The following is a 15,316-nucleotide window of genomic DNA, read 5'->3' as shown; positions in this document are numbered from 1 at the left end:
GGTCAGTGTGGGGCTATTCCTGAACCCTAATAGACTGACTGGAGAGATAAGAGAGAGGAATAATGGCATTTAGTAAGTGAAGCATGCCAGTAGAGAGAGATAGGTAAGCTTGAAGCTTGGAGATTAAAGGATCCATATCTTAAGCGATCACTATAAAAATGGTAGATCAAGATGTGTTAAATAGTGTGGTGGCTCACTTCTTTAATCCCAGCACTTGGGAGGCAAAGGCAGGTGGATCTACAAAGGTAGTCCAGGATGGCCAGAGCTGTTATGCAGAAAAAAACTTGTCTCAAAAAAAAAGGGGGGGGGGGGCTGGAAAGTAGCTCAGAGGTTAAGAGCACGCTCAGAGGTTAAGAGCACTGGCTGCTTGGTCCTGAGTTCAATTCCCAGCAACTACATGGTAGCTCACAACCATCTATAATGAAATCTGGTACCCTCTGCTGGTATGCAGGCAGAACTCTGTATATGTAATAAATAAATAAAATAAATCTTAAGAAAAAAATCTCAAATATAAGACAATTTTAAAAAGTTGAAACAAAGCCAGGCCACACATCATTCATCTATATTCTTAGAAACTTTACTATACCTGAGGTGCGGCTTGGTGACCGTTCCAATCATTTTCTTCACTGTCTGTGCCTCGCATACCCAGAGACTCAAATCAACGGCAATGGTTTTCCCACTGAGATCCTGCAAGTGGATATGCTGCTTTATAGGCTCCAAAATTTGCCACAAGTCATTCACTCCCATCCTGGCGATTATCAACTGTTATCTGAAGAACACTTAAGCAAGGAAGCAAACAGCTAAAGAAACAAACAAAAACAACCCCCAAATCCAAGGTTAGTCCTCAGAAACTGCAGGAAAAATAGGGAGGGAGGATATGATATAGAAAATACTGGAGAAATACAGTTACACTTTTATAACAAGTATTGTTTTTAGTTATATGGCCGTACAGTTCACTTTGGAAAAATGAAATGTAAAGCAACATATTTAAAATCACCTGTGTTTTTACCATCCAAAGGAATTAATGCTAGTTCCTTTTCCTTGTACAGTACAGGAAAATTTAGGAATAAATCACCTTCAACTCTGTTGTCAGATAACTCTTCTTTATTAAACATCTACACCAAAGCTGGGCCCAGTGGCGCACGCCTGTAATCCCAGCAGTCAGGGAGGCAGTCATAGGCAGATCTCTGTGAGTTCAAAGCTGGCCTGGTCTACAAAGTGGGTCCAGGACATCAAGGCTACACAGAGAAACCCTATCTCAAAAAAACAAAACAAAACAACAAAAAAAAAAACTGCACCTATTTTTCTTTACCTTTGTTGTTATTTGATAAAGATACATAGTATTTACGATGAATATTATATCTGACTACATGAATGCAATCCAGACTATCCTCTGAATAATGACCTTAATTCGGCCTAAAAAGCCATGGTAGATGGTAAAGATATATTAAACCAAAAGGCCATTTTTATATGAAGAAACCTTCTGAATAAAAATGTCTGCCTTTTCTTCTAAAAATACTTTATGAATCCACACAGATGCAATGAAAATCAATGCTGGGAAGGCTGCTGCATATTGTTTCCTCAGTTTTCTGACTCTTGATTTTGTAATTTTGCCAGTCCTGCAATGAGTGTTATTTTGTGCACTTGTTTTTGTGACATGTAAATATACATGATTATGTCACTTTACAAAGAAAAATACATAAGCACAAAGTACCATGTAGTAAATAGGAGGCCAGTGCTAATTTATTTTATGTTAACATGTGGCAGATTGAGTTAACCTGAAAAGCTGTAGTGAGTTCTGGAAAGAGAAGAGGCATATACATTTTCTAAGACATTATTATGACGGTAAATAAAATTTGTAAAGTACTAGCCACTAAAGCACATTAACATCAAATAAAATTTGAAGAAACTCTCTGTATTTTTGCTTTTATTTATGACTCATACTGGATACCCGAAAAGACTCATTTCAGAAAGAATAAAAAAACACTAGCAGTGTCTGAAATATTAAGTTTCTGAAATATTAATTTATAATATTAATATTATATATATATATATATATACATTTACACATAGGCATTAATTGAAATTATACCAATTGGAGTGACAGTGTCCCCCCAAACAGGTTCACAAAAATCCTCGTGCCAGGCACTGTTGGTCAGGAAAGTCCAAGAGCTCTCCAAAACAATATGGTTTGTTGATATTGCCCTTGGTGTCTCTTACAATGAATTCCTACTAGTGCTTCTTGAATTTCCTATAAGGCCATCAAGATAAAACTAACTACAAAAAATATAGACTGGAACTACATTAAGGAATATTAAAAGTAGAGGTAGCCACAAGAATTAGAACTTGCTAGCCTGACCTCTAATATGATTAATCCTTTTCATTTGCTATACTCTCTGAAGTGACTAATTCACTTTAGTTGGATGCAAATATCCACCTGTCTTTTCTGTTAGTTTTTGAGACAGGGTTTCTCTGTGTAGTCCTGGCTGTTGTGGGACTCTGGAAACTAGGCTGGCCTTGAACTCACAGACATATGGCTGCCTCTAAGGGCTGGGATTAAAGGTATCTGCCACTGCCATCCGGCTTCTGTTGGTTTTCTGAGACTTGGTCTGGCTATGTAGAGCTGATCTGGAACTTGTGCTTTCTATTTCAACTCCCAAGTACTGGATTTGCCAAGTTTTGACCAAACTTTTTAATCCCATCACCTCTCCTTAAAACTGTTTCAGTCCTAGTGTTTCCCAAGAATGTCTTCTTAAGCTCCAAACCTAGTAGTCATTTTTGTTTTCTTTGTTCTCCAACAGCCAAATGTTCAGTGCATTGTGTCTGCAAAATGCATTCTTTACCCCCCATTTCTAACACTTCACTAATTCGGCTGCATACAGTTAAGTCTGTAATAAGATATTCCCAGCTTCTTCTTACTTCTTCCCATTTTTTTCTCCCCAATAACCTGAGTAATCATGTGTTTAAAAAAATGATACTGTTTTTGGGGAGGGAGAGGACTGCAGATCTGTGTGAGGCAAGCATTGCCTACAAAGTGAGTCCAGGATAGCCAAGGCTACACAGAGAAATCCTGTTTTGAAAAACAGTCAAACAAAGAAGTGTTTTTGGGCATTCATGGTAACTATTTTATAAAAGAGATAGAAAGCTTAAAATACTACAAAATTATGTATTGTAAGTATAACATATATATACACCTACAATATATACATTTACATTTATATATAATACTTTGTGTATACACACACACACATAATTTTTTTTTTTTTTTTTTTTTGAGACAGGGTCTAACTATGTAGGTTTGGCTGTCCTGAAATTGCTATGTAGACCTTGCTGGCCTAGCATTCACACAGATCTGCCTGCTCGGCCTCCTGAGTACTGGGATTAAAGGTATATGTCAGGTCTGGCTATTAAAAAAATACTATTTTAGGATTTCTTCCACCATTTCTGTAAGTTTAAAAACCCATATTCTCTGTGAAGAGCAGCCATTAAAAATATCTCGATCCCAAAACAATGGTATGAAATATATATTGTATTAGAAAGTACATACAGCTTGTTTTAAAAATGAAGTTAAGCCACCATTTACTGCTCTCTCTCACTTTCTGTTATGTTCTTAGTACCAGTCATTTCTCTGAAGTGATATTACATGGCAATAGTTAAAAGATTGTAAAAGCTTGTGAAACTCCAAAAAGAGACCTAATGGAACAGTACTTAAGTTGTATAACTGCACTAAAAGACAGTACAGGAGTTCTTGATTAGGTCATATTCCATACTTGAAGACAGATTAGCACTAAGTAAACTTTAAAAATACTACAGCTATTAAATCCTCCAAAACCATGTAAATTTGTGTCTGTACTCAAACTTCTTATATTAACTATTGTTGTCATTCTTATAATGTAACCAACATAAATTACTAACAACATGTATTTCAATATATTTCTAGTTTTTAAGAATTAGTTGTGAAACAAGCAAGGAGAGAACAAAATCTTAATATGTAACAAATAGTTTTATAACTCATTAATAGCTTCAATGTATACAGTTTGATGAAAAAAGCACTGAATTTGGAGTACATAAGCCTAGGATTTGGGTTTTGGATATACCACTGACCAACCGTGTAGCCTTGGAAAGACAATGAGCCTTTCTAGAAAATGAGACAAATGACAAGATTCTAATATCCTTTCACTCTCAAGACCGATTTCAGTAGCAGGAATATCCAGATTATGGCTTGACAGAAGATGTTTCTACATTAACAAAGGGCCTAAGAATCAAGTTAAAACAAAACCCATCCTTTGATGTAACCATATGGTACCCATAAATCCATTTATGTTCCTAAAACTTCCTTAAAAGCTATTAAGTTTCCATTGGTTAATTATAAAACTGAATGAGGTGAGAAAAACGCAGACCCTTGCTAATTCCACTAATGAATCAAATGTAAAGAACATAAAAAGAAGCCAATAGCTTGATTTATGCAGAAACTACATTAAGCAAATTTTCTACTTTGTCGAAGTTTAAGGGAATGACAGGAAATAGTTAAATTTCCAAATTCACATTTAGAGAACTGTATTTTCACATAAAAACTGCCAAACAGTATAAACTTTCATCATGCCGGATTGTATCTGTAAGGGATTTACCACATACTTTCACCAAGTCGTGCTGTTTTAAATTTTGTTTCGGTTATACTGTCATATGAATTTAAACTTTGAGGTCCATGTTTAATTTACCTATCAGTATTTATTAGGAATGTGCCTGGGTGCTAGAGATACGACAACGATCAGGTTTTAGATTTATATATCTTGGTATGGTGAGGCTGTCGTGGGAAAAATTAGCCTTTTAATAGGATGAATAGTACCGTCCGAGGTAAAGAAATAAAAGCATAGGAGTATATAGAAAATAACTACTAAAGCTTCCTGGAGGAAGTGACATCTGGGCGAAGTTACTTGGCTAAATCGGCATACTGATGTGAAATTGTGTAAAGAAGGGATGGATGATTAGCATCGGACTGAGAAGCGAATGGAGGAGGGCCAAGAACAACTTTAACTGCGCATTTATTTAAAGCGGTGGGTGGAACCGGTAGGGGGAGAAAGGACCAGACGCAAGCGGTTAGTGCTGTAGAAAAACTATTTTTCCAACTGCGACCGTAACGCAGAGCGGTGTGTGAGCGGGCGTCGGGGAATCGGCGACCCGACGGCCTTGAAGGGGACGCGAGGATGTCCTCGGGGAGGGGCCTTGGGGGATGCCCGCAGGGCGGCTGTGGACGAGGTCGCCATCCCGCCACTGTCTCAGCAGCCGGTGCAAGGACCGGGCGGCCTGTCTCGGCCTGTCCCGCGGGACTCACAGACAAGGCCCTCCTCGCGGCTGTGGAAGGACACGTTTACCAGTCGGGCCTGGAGTCGCATAACTAGAGCCGCCCCTAAGTTCCGAATCCTCCCGAACCAAAGTTACAACAAAACGAAACAGAGAGCCTCACCCTGCCTCGTCAAGCTGGAAGCTCCCGGCCGCGGCTTCGAATCTAGCGCCCAGCCATTGGTCCCGCCCCTTCCGGGAAGCGGACCGCTTTCCCTCCAGACCCGCCTCTCCCTGCCCTCGCGGCTTCACTCTCCCCTCTTACGGTCCGCCCTGCGGACGCGTGCGTAGGCCCGTTGCCAAGGCGCCCGGAGATCGTCCCACCCGCCTCCCCACGCCGCCTAGACCCGCCGCCGGCCGTCGCGTGCCTCTCGTCTTCCCCCACCGCTCCCGCCCGCTGAGCGCACTTCCGGCTCCCTAAGGCCGACCGGGGCGGTGCGAAAGCCCTAGAGCGCGCAGGCGCGGGCGGAGTCCGGGGGCGGGGAGGGGCGGGGCGCAGGCGCGGACCGTCCCGCGGCGGGCGCTTGTGTGCGGGTCTCCCGCCTGCTTTCGGGGCGGGTGCGCCCGGCTTGGCGGGCGAGCGGTAGCCGGGGTCGTACGCCCTCAGGGTGGCCTTCTCGTCGTGACAGTCGCGCCGACTAGCTTCCCCGGGGCGACCGAGACTTGTTGGAGGTAGAGTGAGGTCGCGCGCTTCCTTCCTCTCTCCGTGCCCGGGGCCCCCGTGCCCCGGCGGGCCGCCCTCGGCCCTCCGGGAAGCCGCGGGTGCTCGGGGTTGGGCCTGCTCACGGGCCGCGGGGACGCCGCTCTCCGCCGCGGGAAACTTGGCCGTGGGCTCCGGCCCGCCCTCGCGCGTCCCCAGGCGGCCCGGGCGTTGGCGGGCAGCCGCAGAGATGGGGCCGGGGCCGAGGCCGGTGTCGGAGCTGGCTACTCCACGCGCAGGCACCGTGTGGGGGTAAGGGGGGCCACTGGAAATGCCGCTGAAATCTGAATTTGCCGTTAATTCCAGTTTCTCCTAAACGCCTCTCGGATTAACTGGGCGAGAGTAAATCGTGGTGTTTGAAAGGTTTGGATGGCATTTCTTGCCCTCCGTTACTGTGGAATGGAAAGGGAACCACGACTGGGAACTCTAGAAAACAGGACCTGAGGTTAGAGAAAGGAGCTTGGGAGAATAGGGCTTGAGGTGAGACTACTGATTCCTAGAAAGAGCAACTATTTGACATTTAAAGCCAGAAGACAAGTTATGTGAGCCCTTACTACAGTTGATAGGTAATGAGTAGAAAGAAGACTAAGCTTGCATTTTAAAGGCCAGCTGTTCTGAGATGTCTATTCAAAGTTAGCAAAGTCCGTATTCCCTGACTCTTAAGAAGGCTGATGGAGTCTTTAAGAACGCATAATAATATATGCAGTGGCCAGCTGCTAGTTTAAGGGAGGCGTGGGTGATGGGAGAACCTATTAGAACTTTCCCCTAGACTCATCCCGTTAGTATGCGAAACTATTTTTTTTTTTTTTTTTAATGTGTAGGTCTGTGTTCCTAGATTCTTTTCCTGGGACCTGGGAAATGTAGTGCTGATGGTAGAGTTCTTGCCTAGCAAGCAGAGAACCTTGAGGTCAGTCCCCAGCACCACATGAAACCCAGTGTGGTGGTGCAGGCATGTAATCCTAGCACTCAGGACACGGAGCCCGGAGCATCAAAAGGTTCTCTCCTACATAGCAAGTTTGAAGCCAGCTTGGGTTACATGAGGCCCTGCCTAAAGAAAAATAATTTGTCCTTTTTGGGGGGGGATGGTGGCTCAGACCTGTATTCTCAGCTTTAGGTTAGAGGCTGAGGTGAGACAGTTTGGGCTACTTAGTGAATTCCAGGCTAGCTCAGGCTACAGAGTAAGACTCTTGTCCAAAAACAGAAACAAAAGCATTGTTTGAATAGGTGTATTAAGTTTCGAGACAAAGTTCAGAGACCGCTTGTAATTGCTTAAAAACATGCTATTGTTCCACACAGAGGCAAATAATGTGACATTACAGAGTGATACCACCTCTTTACCTCTCAGTTCTAAGTCACAGGATTCCTGAGAGATTAGTTCAGTATAAAGCGTGCAGTATTGAGCTCAATGAAAAGCTGGTATAAACAGCACATCGGGTGTTAGTATAAAACAAATTTTTTCTCCAGAGGTTGATTTTTCTACATGACAAGACTAGAATTTTATGTAAAACTTCTGAATCTTGACTACCATTTTAATTGTTAAGAAAGTCTATCAAGATGTAGGCAGTCCAGGAATATTATTCATTGGTGAATTGCTACTTTAACATGTGGGGACTGTGAATCCAATATTCAGTGACCCCCCAAAAATAGTTGAAGAAGTACTTCATGAAGTAATAGATAACCTAAAAATCTACTGTAACAGTACATGTATTTATATTTGAAGTACACAGAAAATGTTATTTTATGTGTATGGGTATTTTGCCTGCATGTATGTCTGGGCACCACATGCATTCTTAGTGCCCATGGAGCTGTTGGATACTGTCCAATTGGAGTTATAGACAGTTTTAAGCTTCCAAGTGGGTGCTGGGAATCAAACTTGAATTCTCTGGGAAGAACAGCCAGTGCACTTTACCTCTGATCCATCTTTCCAGCCCATTAGGTATACATAAATGTCACAGTTGTTTTATATACATTAACTGGTAAGTCCAGGTAGGTGAGGGTCCAGTGTGGTCAGTTGTATTACATTTATGTGTGTGTGTCTTTAAATATACAAGTTAAAGTAGTTACGTCTTTTTCTACTCTTGGTCACCGAATTCAAACTACTTTCTGTAATTTTCTTTGTTCCACTTCTAGATTGATTTCTATTGCAGAGTATACTTTACTGTCTCAGGGTCTATCCTTAGAACTCTTGAAACTCAACTGTTTGCAAACAGAATAAGTTTATTATTCTTTCCTCTTTACAAATACACTGTTTATAATGGTATATAGCGTTAAGTTAGAAAATGAAAACTTTTGAAGCAAGCCCAAAGGAAAATTTAGAGGAACACTTTATGGTAGAATTCTTTTTCTAATTTTTGGAGATACTTACAAGAAGATAAGGGATTGTCAGTCATTAAGTATGACTATATTATCTGATAGACTCAGTTGTTTATGCCAGTAGGAACCTGGACATGAGTGGTTTGAGAAACCATTCCAGATTGGAATATGTTCTGCCGGCATCTGTCTATGTCTAGTTACTAAGTTGGTGCTACATAACTTGAAGTCTCACATTTGAGCCTCAGTTTCCCACGTTGTAAAATAAGGGCATGATTTATATGATAAGGCCATCAAAGGGTATAGTTTGTTCCAGAGCTAAGCATTGTTACTCAACAATGTTAATTCCACTTGACTGGACTTTTACCTAGTCTTTTTAACTGTTTGGTTTCATCTCCACCCCTTTAGCCCTGATAACTGCTGTAGCTTTTGTTGAGGATTTTATTAGAAACTATTTTGGCATCATTCTTTTTGAAATTTTTTTTTTTAATTTTGTTTTTTTAATTTTAAATTTGGTTTTTTGAGACAGGGTTTCTTTCTGTAGCCTTGGCTATCCTCAACTCGATTCATAGAACAGGCTGGTCTCAAACTCACAGACATATGCCTGCCTCTGCTTCTCTGAATGCTGGGTTTATAGGTGTGTGCCCACTGCGCCTGGCCAGCATCATTCTTAGTGTATCCCAGACTTCACTATGCTTTGAAATCAAATTTGCCTATTCATATTACCTGGGATATTGAAAGTGGAGGACTTCCCAATTTCTGCCAATCTTGAATTTCTTGGTGGTTGGACTTAACAAAATATTTTATTGTATTATCTAGTTAAGCTTACTTTATTTTGTAATATATTCCAAACAATATGCTAAGCCAATTCAGTACATTAAGGTTTTATGTAGGTTGAATGTGTTTTGCAGATGGGAAGAGAGGAAGAATACAATTAGGGATATGGCAAACACAGTTCAGCATAGATGTCTGAATGTAATTCTGCCTCAGAATATCAGTATTATTTATGTTTATTTAAAGACAGTTCTAATAATTATAGAATTATGTAAGTCTAACTCGGTTATGCTGGACACTACTGTTAATCTCTACTTTGGCATCGATGGGAAGTAGGAGTTACAGTTAAAGCTCAAGAGCCAAAATTTTACAATCCTGCAAAAACTTATAGGATCTCATTAAAATTTCATATATGGTTTTTCTTTTTTGATTTTTTTCACTGTTCCTGCTTGAAGAGGAGATGATATTACTCCTTAATTTAGTAGGTTTTGTTTGTGTCGTTTTGTTTTTAAGGACTATCGCACACACTTAAAATCCCAACACTCAAATTCTGGGACAACCTGGATTATATAGAAAGGCCTTGTGTCAAACACAAACCAAAACAACTTTTTTTTTTTTTAAATTCTAGATAAGTAAGTAGAATAAAATACATCGCTCTGTCAGTGGACTCAAGATCTCAGAGGAATCTTTCTCTGTTTTTTGTTTTGTATTTTTTGTCTTTATCTTGTTAGTAGTAATGGTCTTACTATGTTTTTTTACCTATATCTTACTCTTAGGACATTTGTACATGTTTTTGAAAGACTGTCTTCCTTAAATCACAAAGTGATTCCCATTTAAAAAGTATGAGGATCCTTCAGTGCCTCTCAGATGTAGTTACCTTGGAAACCTAGACGAGTGCAAATCCTAGGCTCTACCCAGCAAATAAAAAGCAGCCTCATTACGAGTGTTTGAGTGTAGTATCTTTTGTATAGTGTAGACTTTCATGCACGTTGTAAACTCATTACGCTTAGCCTAGTGTACCTCGCTCACCCCAGGTTTACTTGCCAAACTGCTTTCTAATGATGAAATACTAAAGTTACTCAGACTGTTTCTGAGTGCTTTCTGATAGATCGTCTAGTAGTCTTTAATAAAAATAATGCTTATAAGGCATTTAATGTTATGGTAACCAAAGAGGAGTGGTTTCTCTTTGTTTAACAATTTACAAATTATTAGTAAGTAATTAGTAAAGGAATAGAGAGTAGATGAGACAAAGTTTTCCTGGGAAATAATGACCTGGTGGTACTTGAGGAATGTAAATTATCTACAAGCTGAAACCAACATACACTGATTCTTATTATTCAGTAATTTGGGGGGAAAAAAAGATGTTTGGTTTTGAAGTTTGGCTTGTATAAGAGATTTGAGATAAATACTAAATTATTTGCAGAGAAAGATGCTATTATGACACAAATGTGATTAATGGTAATAGTCCTTGGAAAAGTACTGGTTTAGGTTACATCTCTTTTGGATGCTAATATATCTTGTTTTGTTTTGTTTTTCAAGATAAGCTTTTTCTGTATCCCTGGCTGTGCTGAAACTCGCAGCAGACCAAGCTGGTCTTGAACTGTGGCATCCATCTTCCAAATGCTGGGATAAAAACCATGTACCACCATGTCCAGATGCTAATATATCTTTGATTAAAGATACTTGATTGCAGAATGGCACAGAGTCTTAAGTCCTTTAGAAATGTGATTTACCAGTTCTCAAATTGTATACAATTGCTTTTGAATCACCTAAATCTTATTTAAGACTTTTATTTCACTTGCTCTGAGATGGAGCCGGGGGTCTGGGATATCTGTCTAGTTCCCAGTGTATGAAATAATGCTTTCTAGTCTTTGGACTACATACATTCTGAACATCAAGTCTACAGATGATTTAATGGTCCTTAGTCCTCACTGCTCTAACTTAAAACAAGGGCAGTGTCTATTACCTACAGTAGTTTTCAGAGTGTGGTACAAGAATCTATAAAGCATTGTTGAATGCAAACTGGAATCTGTCACATAGTACCTGACGTAGGATATGCAGTTGTGTTTCCTTTGTTTTAAAAGTTTTTGGGTTTTAATTTGTTACATAAAATATTGATAAATACAAGCCAGAACTCTTTGAAGTCGCTTGTATTTTTTAAGTACTTGGTTTATGATAATCAAGATAGATTATCTAGGGAACAGATAAACTACTAGGGTGAGGCATCACTGCTTCAAAATGTGTTTCTTTGGAAAATAATTTAAAACAAGTTTTGATTATTATTTGTGTTATAAAAGTTGGATGGTTGTAATAATTTCAGGAGGCACTGTGTCCTCTATTAGACAACTAGAAGACAGCATTTTACCAATAAAATACTTCTTCCTTTAATAGGTTTGGGAATAAAATAGTTAGTTAGGCTCTTACCAATTCCGTTACAGCCATGAATAACTATGAGGTAAAAATCAGCAATATGTGTGATTCAGGTAATGATTTTTTATTTTTTTGTTCGTGTCTGTAAAAATTACTGTAAAATTGCTCATTTACCTGTCTGAAAATTAGAGGTCTAGCTCAAGTCTTTAGAGATTAACAGCATCAGTAGGGGCACTTTTCTTTTTGGAGGTTCTAGGGGAAAATCTGTTTCCTTGCTCTTGTAGTACTTTAACTCCTTAACTTCATGTAAGATGGAATACTTATTTTTTAAAAGTAAAATGGTTAGACACACTACTTAAAATTAAATGAGTTTTGTGTGATTTATTTTTTTGTAGGGGTACTTAAAAAAACTTTTTTATATATTTTTTTAATCTTTTTCTCCCTACTCCCCAGTCCTTTCTAACACCCCAACATCAGGTAGGAAAAAGGGTTACTGGGAAAGGGGCCACAGTTCTCTTAGCTGTTTCCTGCTAGTTAGTGTCATCTGCATCTGGCAAAGAGTTCCTCTCAGAACAGGCATAAAGCAAATAGTCTGCTGCTGTGGACCATCTGAAACAGTTCCACATCCTGAACATGTTTATATCCACAACAACTTTGTTTCATGGTTATTGAATTGTCTTTATATGCTATTCTTGACTTTTGTTATTGTTTCTATAAACATTTGTTCAGATCTGATGGCCAAAAGAAAGGAAGAAAATTTCTGCTCTCCTGAAAATGCTAAAAGGCCAAGACAAGAAGAACTGGAAGATTTTGATAAAGACGGAGATGAGGATGAATGTACAATTTCTTTCACGAATGGAACCTCTACTTTGGTAAGTATAGAATTACAAAATAGTGTTTTTCAATTGGATTGTTTCTCATGGCCATTTTTATATGTCATATTTCATAATAATTTGTAGCCAGAAAGAAGCAGTAAGACTTTTAAATGAAAGAGCTGGGTAAAAATAGCTTCTGTTTTTGAAGTTTGTGTTAATAATTACAAAAACTAAAGAAAATGAGACAAATAACTTTCTTTAAATAAAACTGACAAACCTCTGGGAAAGAGAAGACATACATTGCCAGTGTCATGAATGGAATAGAGACCATGAGTACAGACTTGAAACTAGAAGCATCAAAAGACTAAAGAATATAATTGTTTTTCACACTTATAGATGAGATACCATTACATATTCATCACAATGATAAAATATGAGTGGTATCACCAGATGGCAAGAATGACGAGAATTTAATCATTTATGTATTTGCTGATGGGAGTGTAAATTATTGTTACTTCTATGGAAAAGTTTTGTTTCTGTGAGAAACTATAAAATTGTAGTAGATTTATCTTAGAACAAAATATAATGTATTTTTAGTAGCTTTATTCATAAAAAGTTAAATTAAAAATAAATCTACATGTGATTTGGTGATTATCTTGTGATACATCTGTTTTATGAAATACTGCTTAGCAGTGACAAAAAGGCAGTGCCTGATAGAGGCAACAGCAGACAATTAAACTGAGTGAGAAAAGCAGTTCCCAAAATTATGTTTTGCATAAATCCATTTATTTGACATTCTTGGAATAACATGAACAGAAATAAAGAACAGAATAGTGGGCGAGTGGTTGTGGGTTGAAAGGGATGTGATTGTTACTATGATCCCTGACAAAGTATGGATCACTTTTGAGGGAAACATGGTATGTCTACACTGTCCACGTCAGTAGGTTGCCCGTGATCCTACGCTTTTTAAAAATTTTGCTACTGGCAGAAGGTGAGCGAAGACTACACAGGGTTGTAATTCTTAATCATTTCATGTGACTCTGTAGTTATCTTTTTTTTTTCTTCTGAAACAGGGTTTCTCTATGTAGCCTTGGCTGTCCTGAACTCACTTTGTAGCTGAGGCTGGCCTGGAACCCACAGAGATTCAACTGTGTCTGCCTCCCAGAATGCTGAGTTTACAGGCATGTGCCACCATGCAATTACCTTAACGTAAAAATATTTTTTAAAAAAATTCATGAATTGTAATACCTAATATTCTACTCATGTAATGATGTAAATATTTTATTTTCCTTGATGAGGCATATGGCTAGAATTAAAAGAAAGTTTCTAAAGAATCCATAAAAATTGCTGATCACACTAAAGTGGTTTCTAAAGTTGTTAGGACTGGCAAAATCTGGTTGGTTTATTCTGGTACTTAATACCCATAACATCCAGATGAGTACTGCTGACCAAATACTGATTAAACAATTTATAAACTTGATATTGACATCTGTTTATTATATGGGAGGTTTTTTCCTCTGCTTTACAAATTTGGGAATTCTACTTTTTTGTTTGTTTTGATTTTTTTTTTTTTTTTTTTTAAGACAGTGTTTCTCTGTGTGACCTTAGCTGTTCTGGAACTGAATCTGTAGACCAGGCTGGCCTCAAACTCCAAATCTGCTTGCCTCTGCCCCCTGAGCCCTGAGATCAAAGGTGTGCACCACTGACTTAGGAATCCTACATTCTTTAAATGTTGCTAAAAGTCATGCAGGTCTTGTAAGTGGCTGAAACAGAGTGCCAGGAGAAAAGCATGTGTACAGTGCTGTTTGAATTCTGTGTTAAGAGAAAGGAATGCCATGTTAGAGAATGAATTCCATGTTCAAACTATGGCCAAGTAGTCCTCTCTCAGGAATATTCTAAATACACTTTTATATTTTATAGTTGTGCTCTACCAGTGCTTCTCAGCTGTAGAAGTGTTACACTCTCCTTTCACACTATTGAGTAAGGTCTAAATATAATATTTGGTTGCTACACAACTGGAAGACAGGTGCATGTTACCAGCATCTGTTGTATAGAAAAGAGACTTAGGATTCTGCTGACTGTTGTACAGTGCACGGGACAGACTGCAGCAAAAGTTATTTGACCAGTAATAGTTGTTATTTTTGCCAGTGTTAAGAAAAAGCTTTGTGATATACTTGATAGTTCTTTTATAGATTATAGAATTCGTGGTTATATAAAGAAAATTCCCACTTTATTTAATGCTGATCATTGAAGTTACTGTTGTTCACTTGCTATAACATTTCATTAATAAATAATGCTGATCTGTCAGATGCTTGGATATTAGTAATGAGTGTATTAGATTGATTTTTTAAAATTTCTTTAATAGACTGCAGCAGAAGTTGGAATAATTGAGAGTATTCAGCTAAGAAATTTCATGTGTCATTCAATGCTTGGACCTTTTAAGTTCGGTTCCAATGTCAACTTTGTTGTTGGCAATAATGGAAGTAAGTGCCTTTGCTCTTTTTATACTCTACTTTGTGATGAAAGTGCATCAGCTTTTTGAAATAATTGACTATTAATGCAGATTGATAATTAGGTCTGTACTTTGGCTTCTCAGGATTTATTTAGTTTACACTTAAAGAAAATATTGAATCAGCTATAGGTATGTTATTTAAGTAGTGGGTATGAACATTTTCTCTGTCTTTTGTTGTCTTAGATTTAGTTTTTATGTGTATGACTGTTTGCCTGAATGCATGTTTGTGGACCTCATGGGGATGCACTGCCCTCAGAGGTCACAAGATAGCCTTGCATCCCTTAGAGCTGAAGTTACAGATATTTGTGAGCTACCATGTGAGTATTGGGAACTGAACTTGGCTTCTGTCCAAGAGCAGCAAATACTGTTAACCACCATACTATTACTATTCTCTCCTTCTCTCCCTTTTCTTTCTTTCTTTCTTTCTTTCTTTCTTTCTTTCTTTCTTTCTTTCTTTCTTTCTTTCTTTCTTTCTTTCTTTCTTTCTTTCTTTCT

General features: G+C 38.6%; 2 protein-coding genes across 3 annotated transcripts in view; one reads left to right on the top strand and one right to left on the bottom strand.

The window, feature by feature from the left end:
• The window catches only part of Gen1 (GEN1 Holliday junction 5' flap endonuclease), a 34,614-nt gene extending 29,104 nt beyond the window's left edge, over nucleotides 1–5,510 (bottom strand). The window contains 2 exon segments of the mRNA XM_055621750.1: nucleotides 587–800; nucleotides 5,465–5,510. Coding sequence (XP_055477725.1) covers nucleotides 587–747 — 161 coding nt within the window. The 5' untranslated portion in view covers nucleotides 748–800; nucleotides 5,465–5,510.
• Nucleotides 5,511–5,843: 333 nt separating this feature from the next.
• Nucleotides 5,844–15,316, top strand: part of Smc6 (structural maintenance of chromosomes 6) — a 58,147-nt gene continuing 48,674 nt past the window's right edge. The window contains exons 1-3 of one of the 2 annotated variants that reach the window (XM_055625688.1): nucleotides 5,844–6,012; nucleotides 12,224–12,366; nucleotides 14,675–14,792. In XM_055625688.1, coding sequence (XP_055481663.1) covers nucleotides 12,229–12,366; nucleotides 14,675–14,792 — 256 coding nt within the window. In that variant the 5' untranslated portion in view covers nucleotides 5,844–6,012; nucleotides 12,224–12,228. Of the gene's footprint in view, nucleotides 6,013–6,075; nucleotides 6,293–12,223; nucleotides 12,367–14,674; nucleotides 14,793–15,316 lie in introns of those variants that run through there. The other variant, XM_055625697.1, reaches the window with a different exon arrangement.

This window comes from Psammomys obesus, unplaced genomic scaffold, assembly GCF_907164565.1.
Source record: "Psammomys obesus unplaced genomic scaffold, mPsaObe1.curated_primary_1811, whole genome shotgun sequence".
Lineage (NCBI taxonomy): Eukaryota > Metazoa > Chordata > Mammalia > Rodentia > Muridae > Psammomys > Psammomys obesus.
This window is presented reverse-complemented; position numbering and strand designations above follow the sequence as displayed.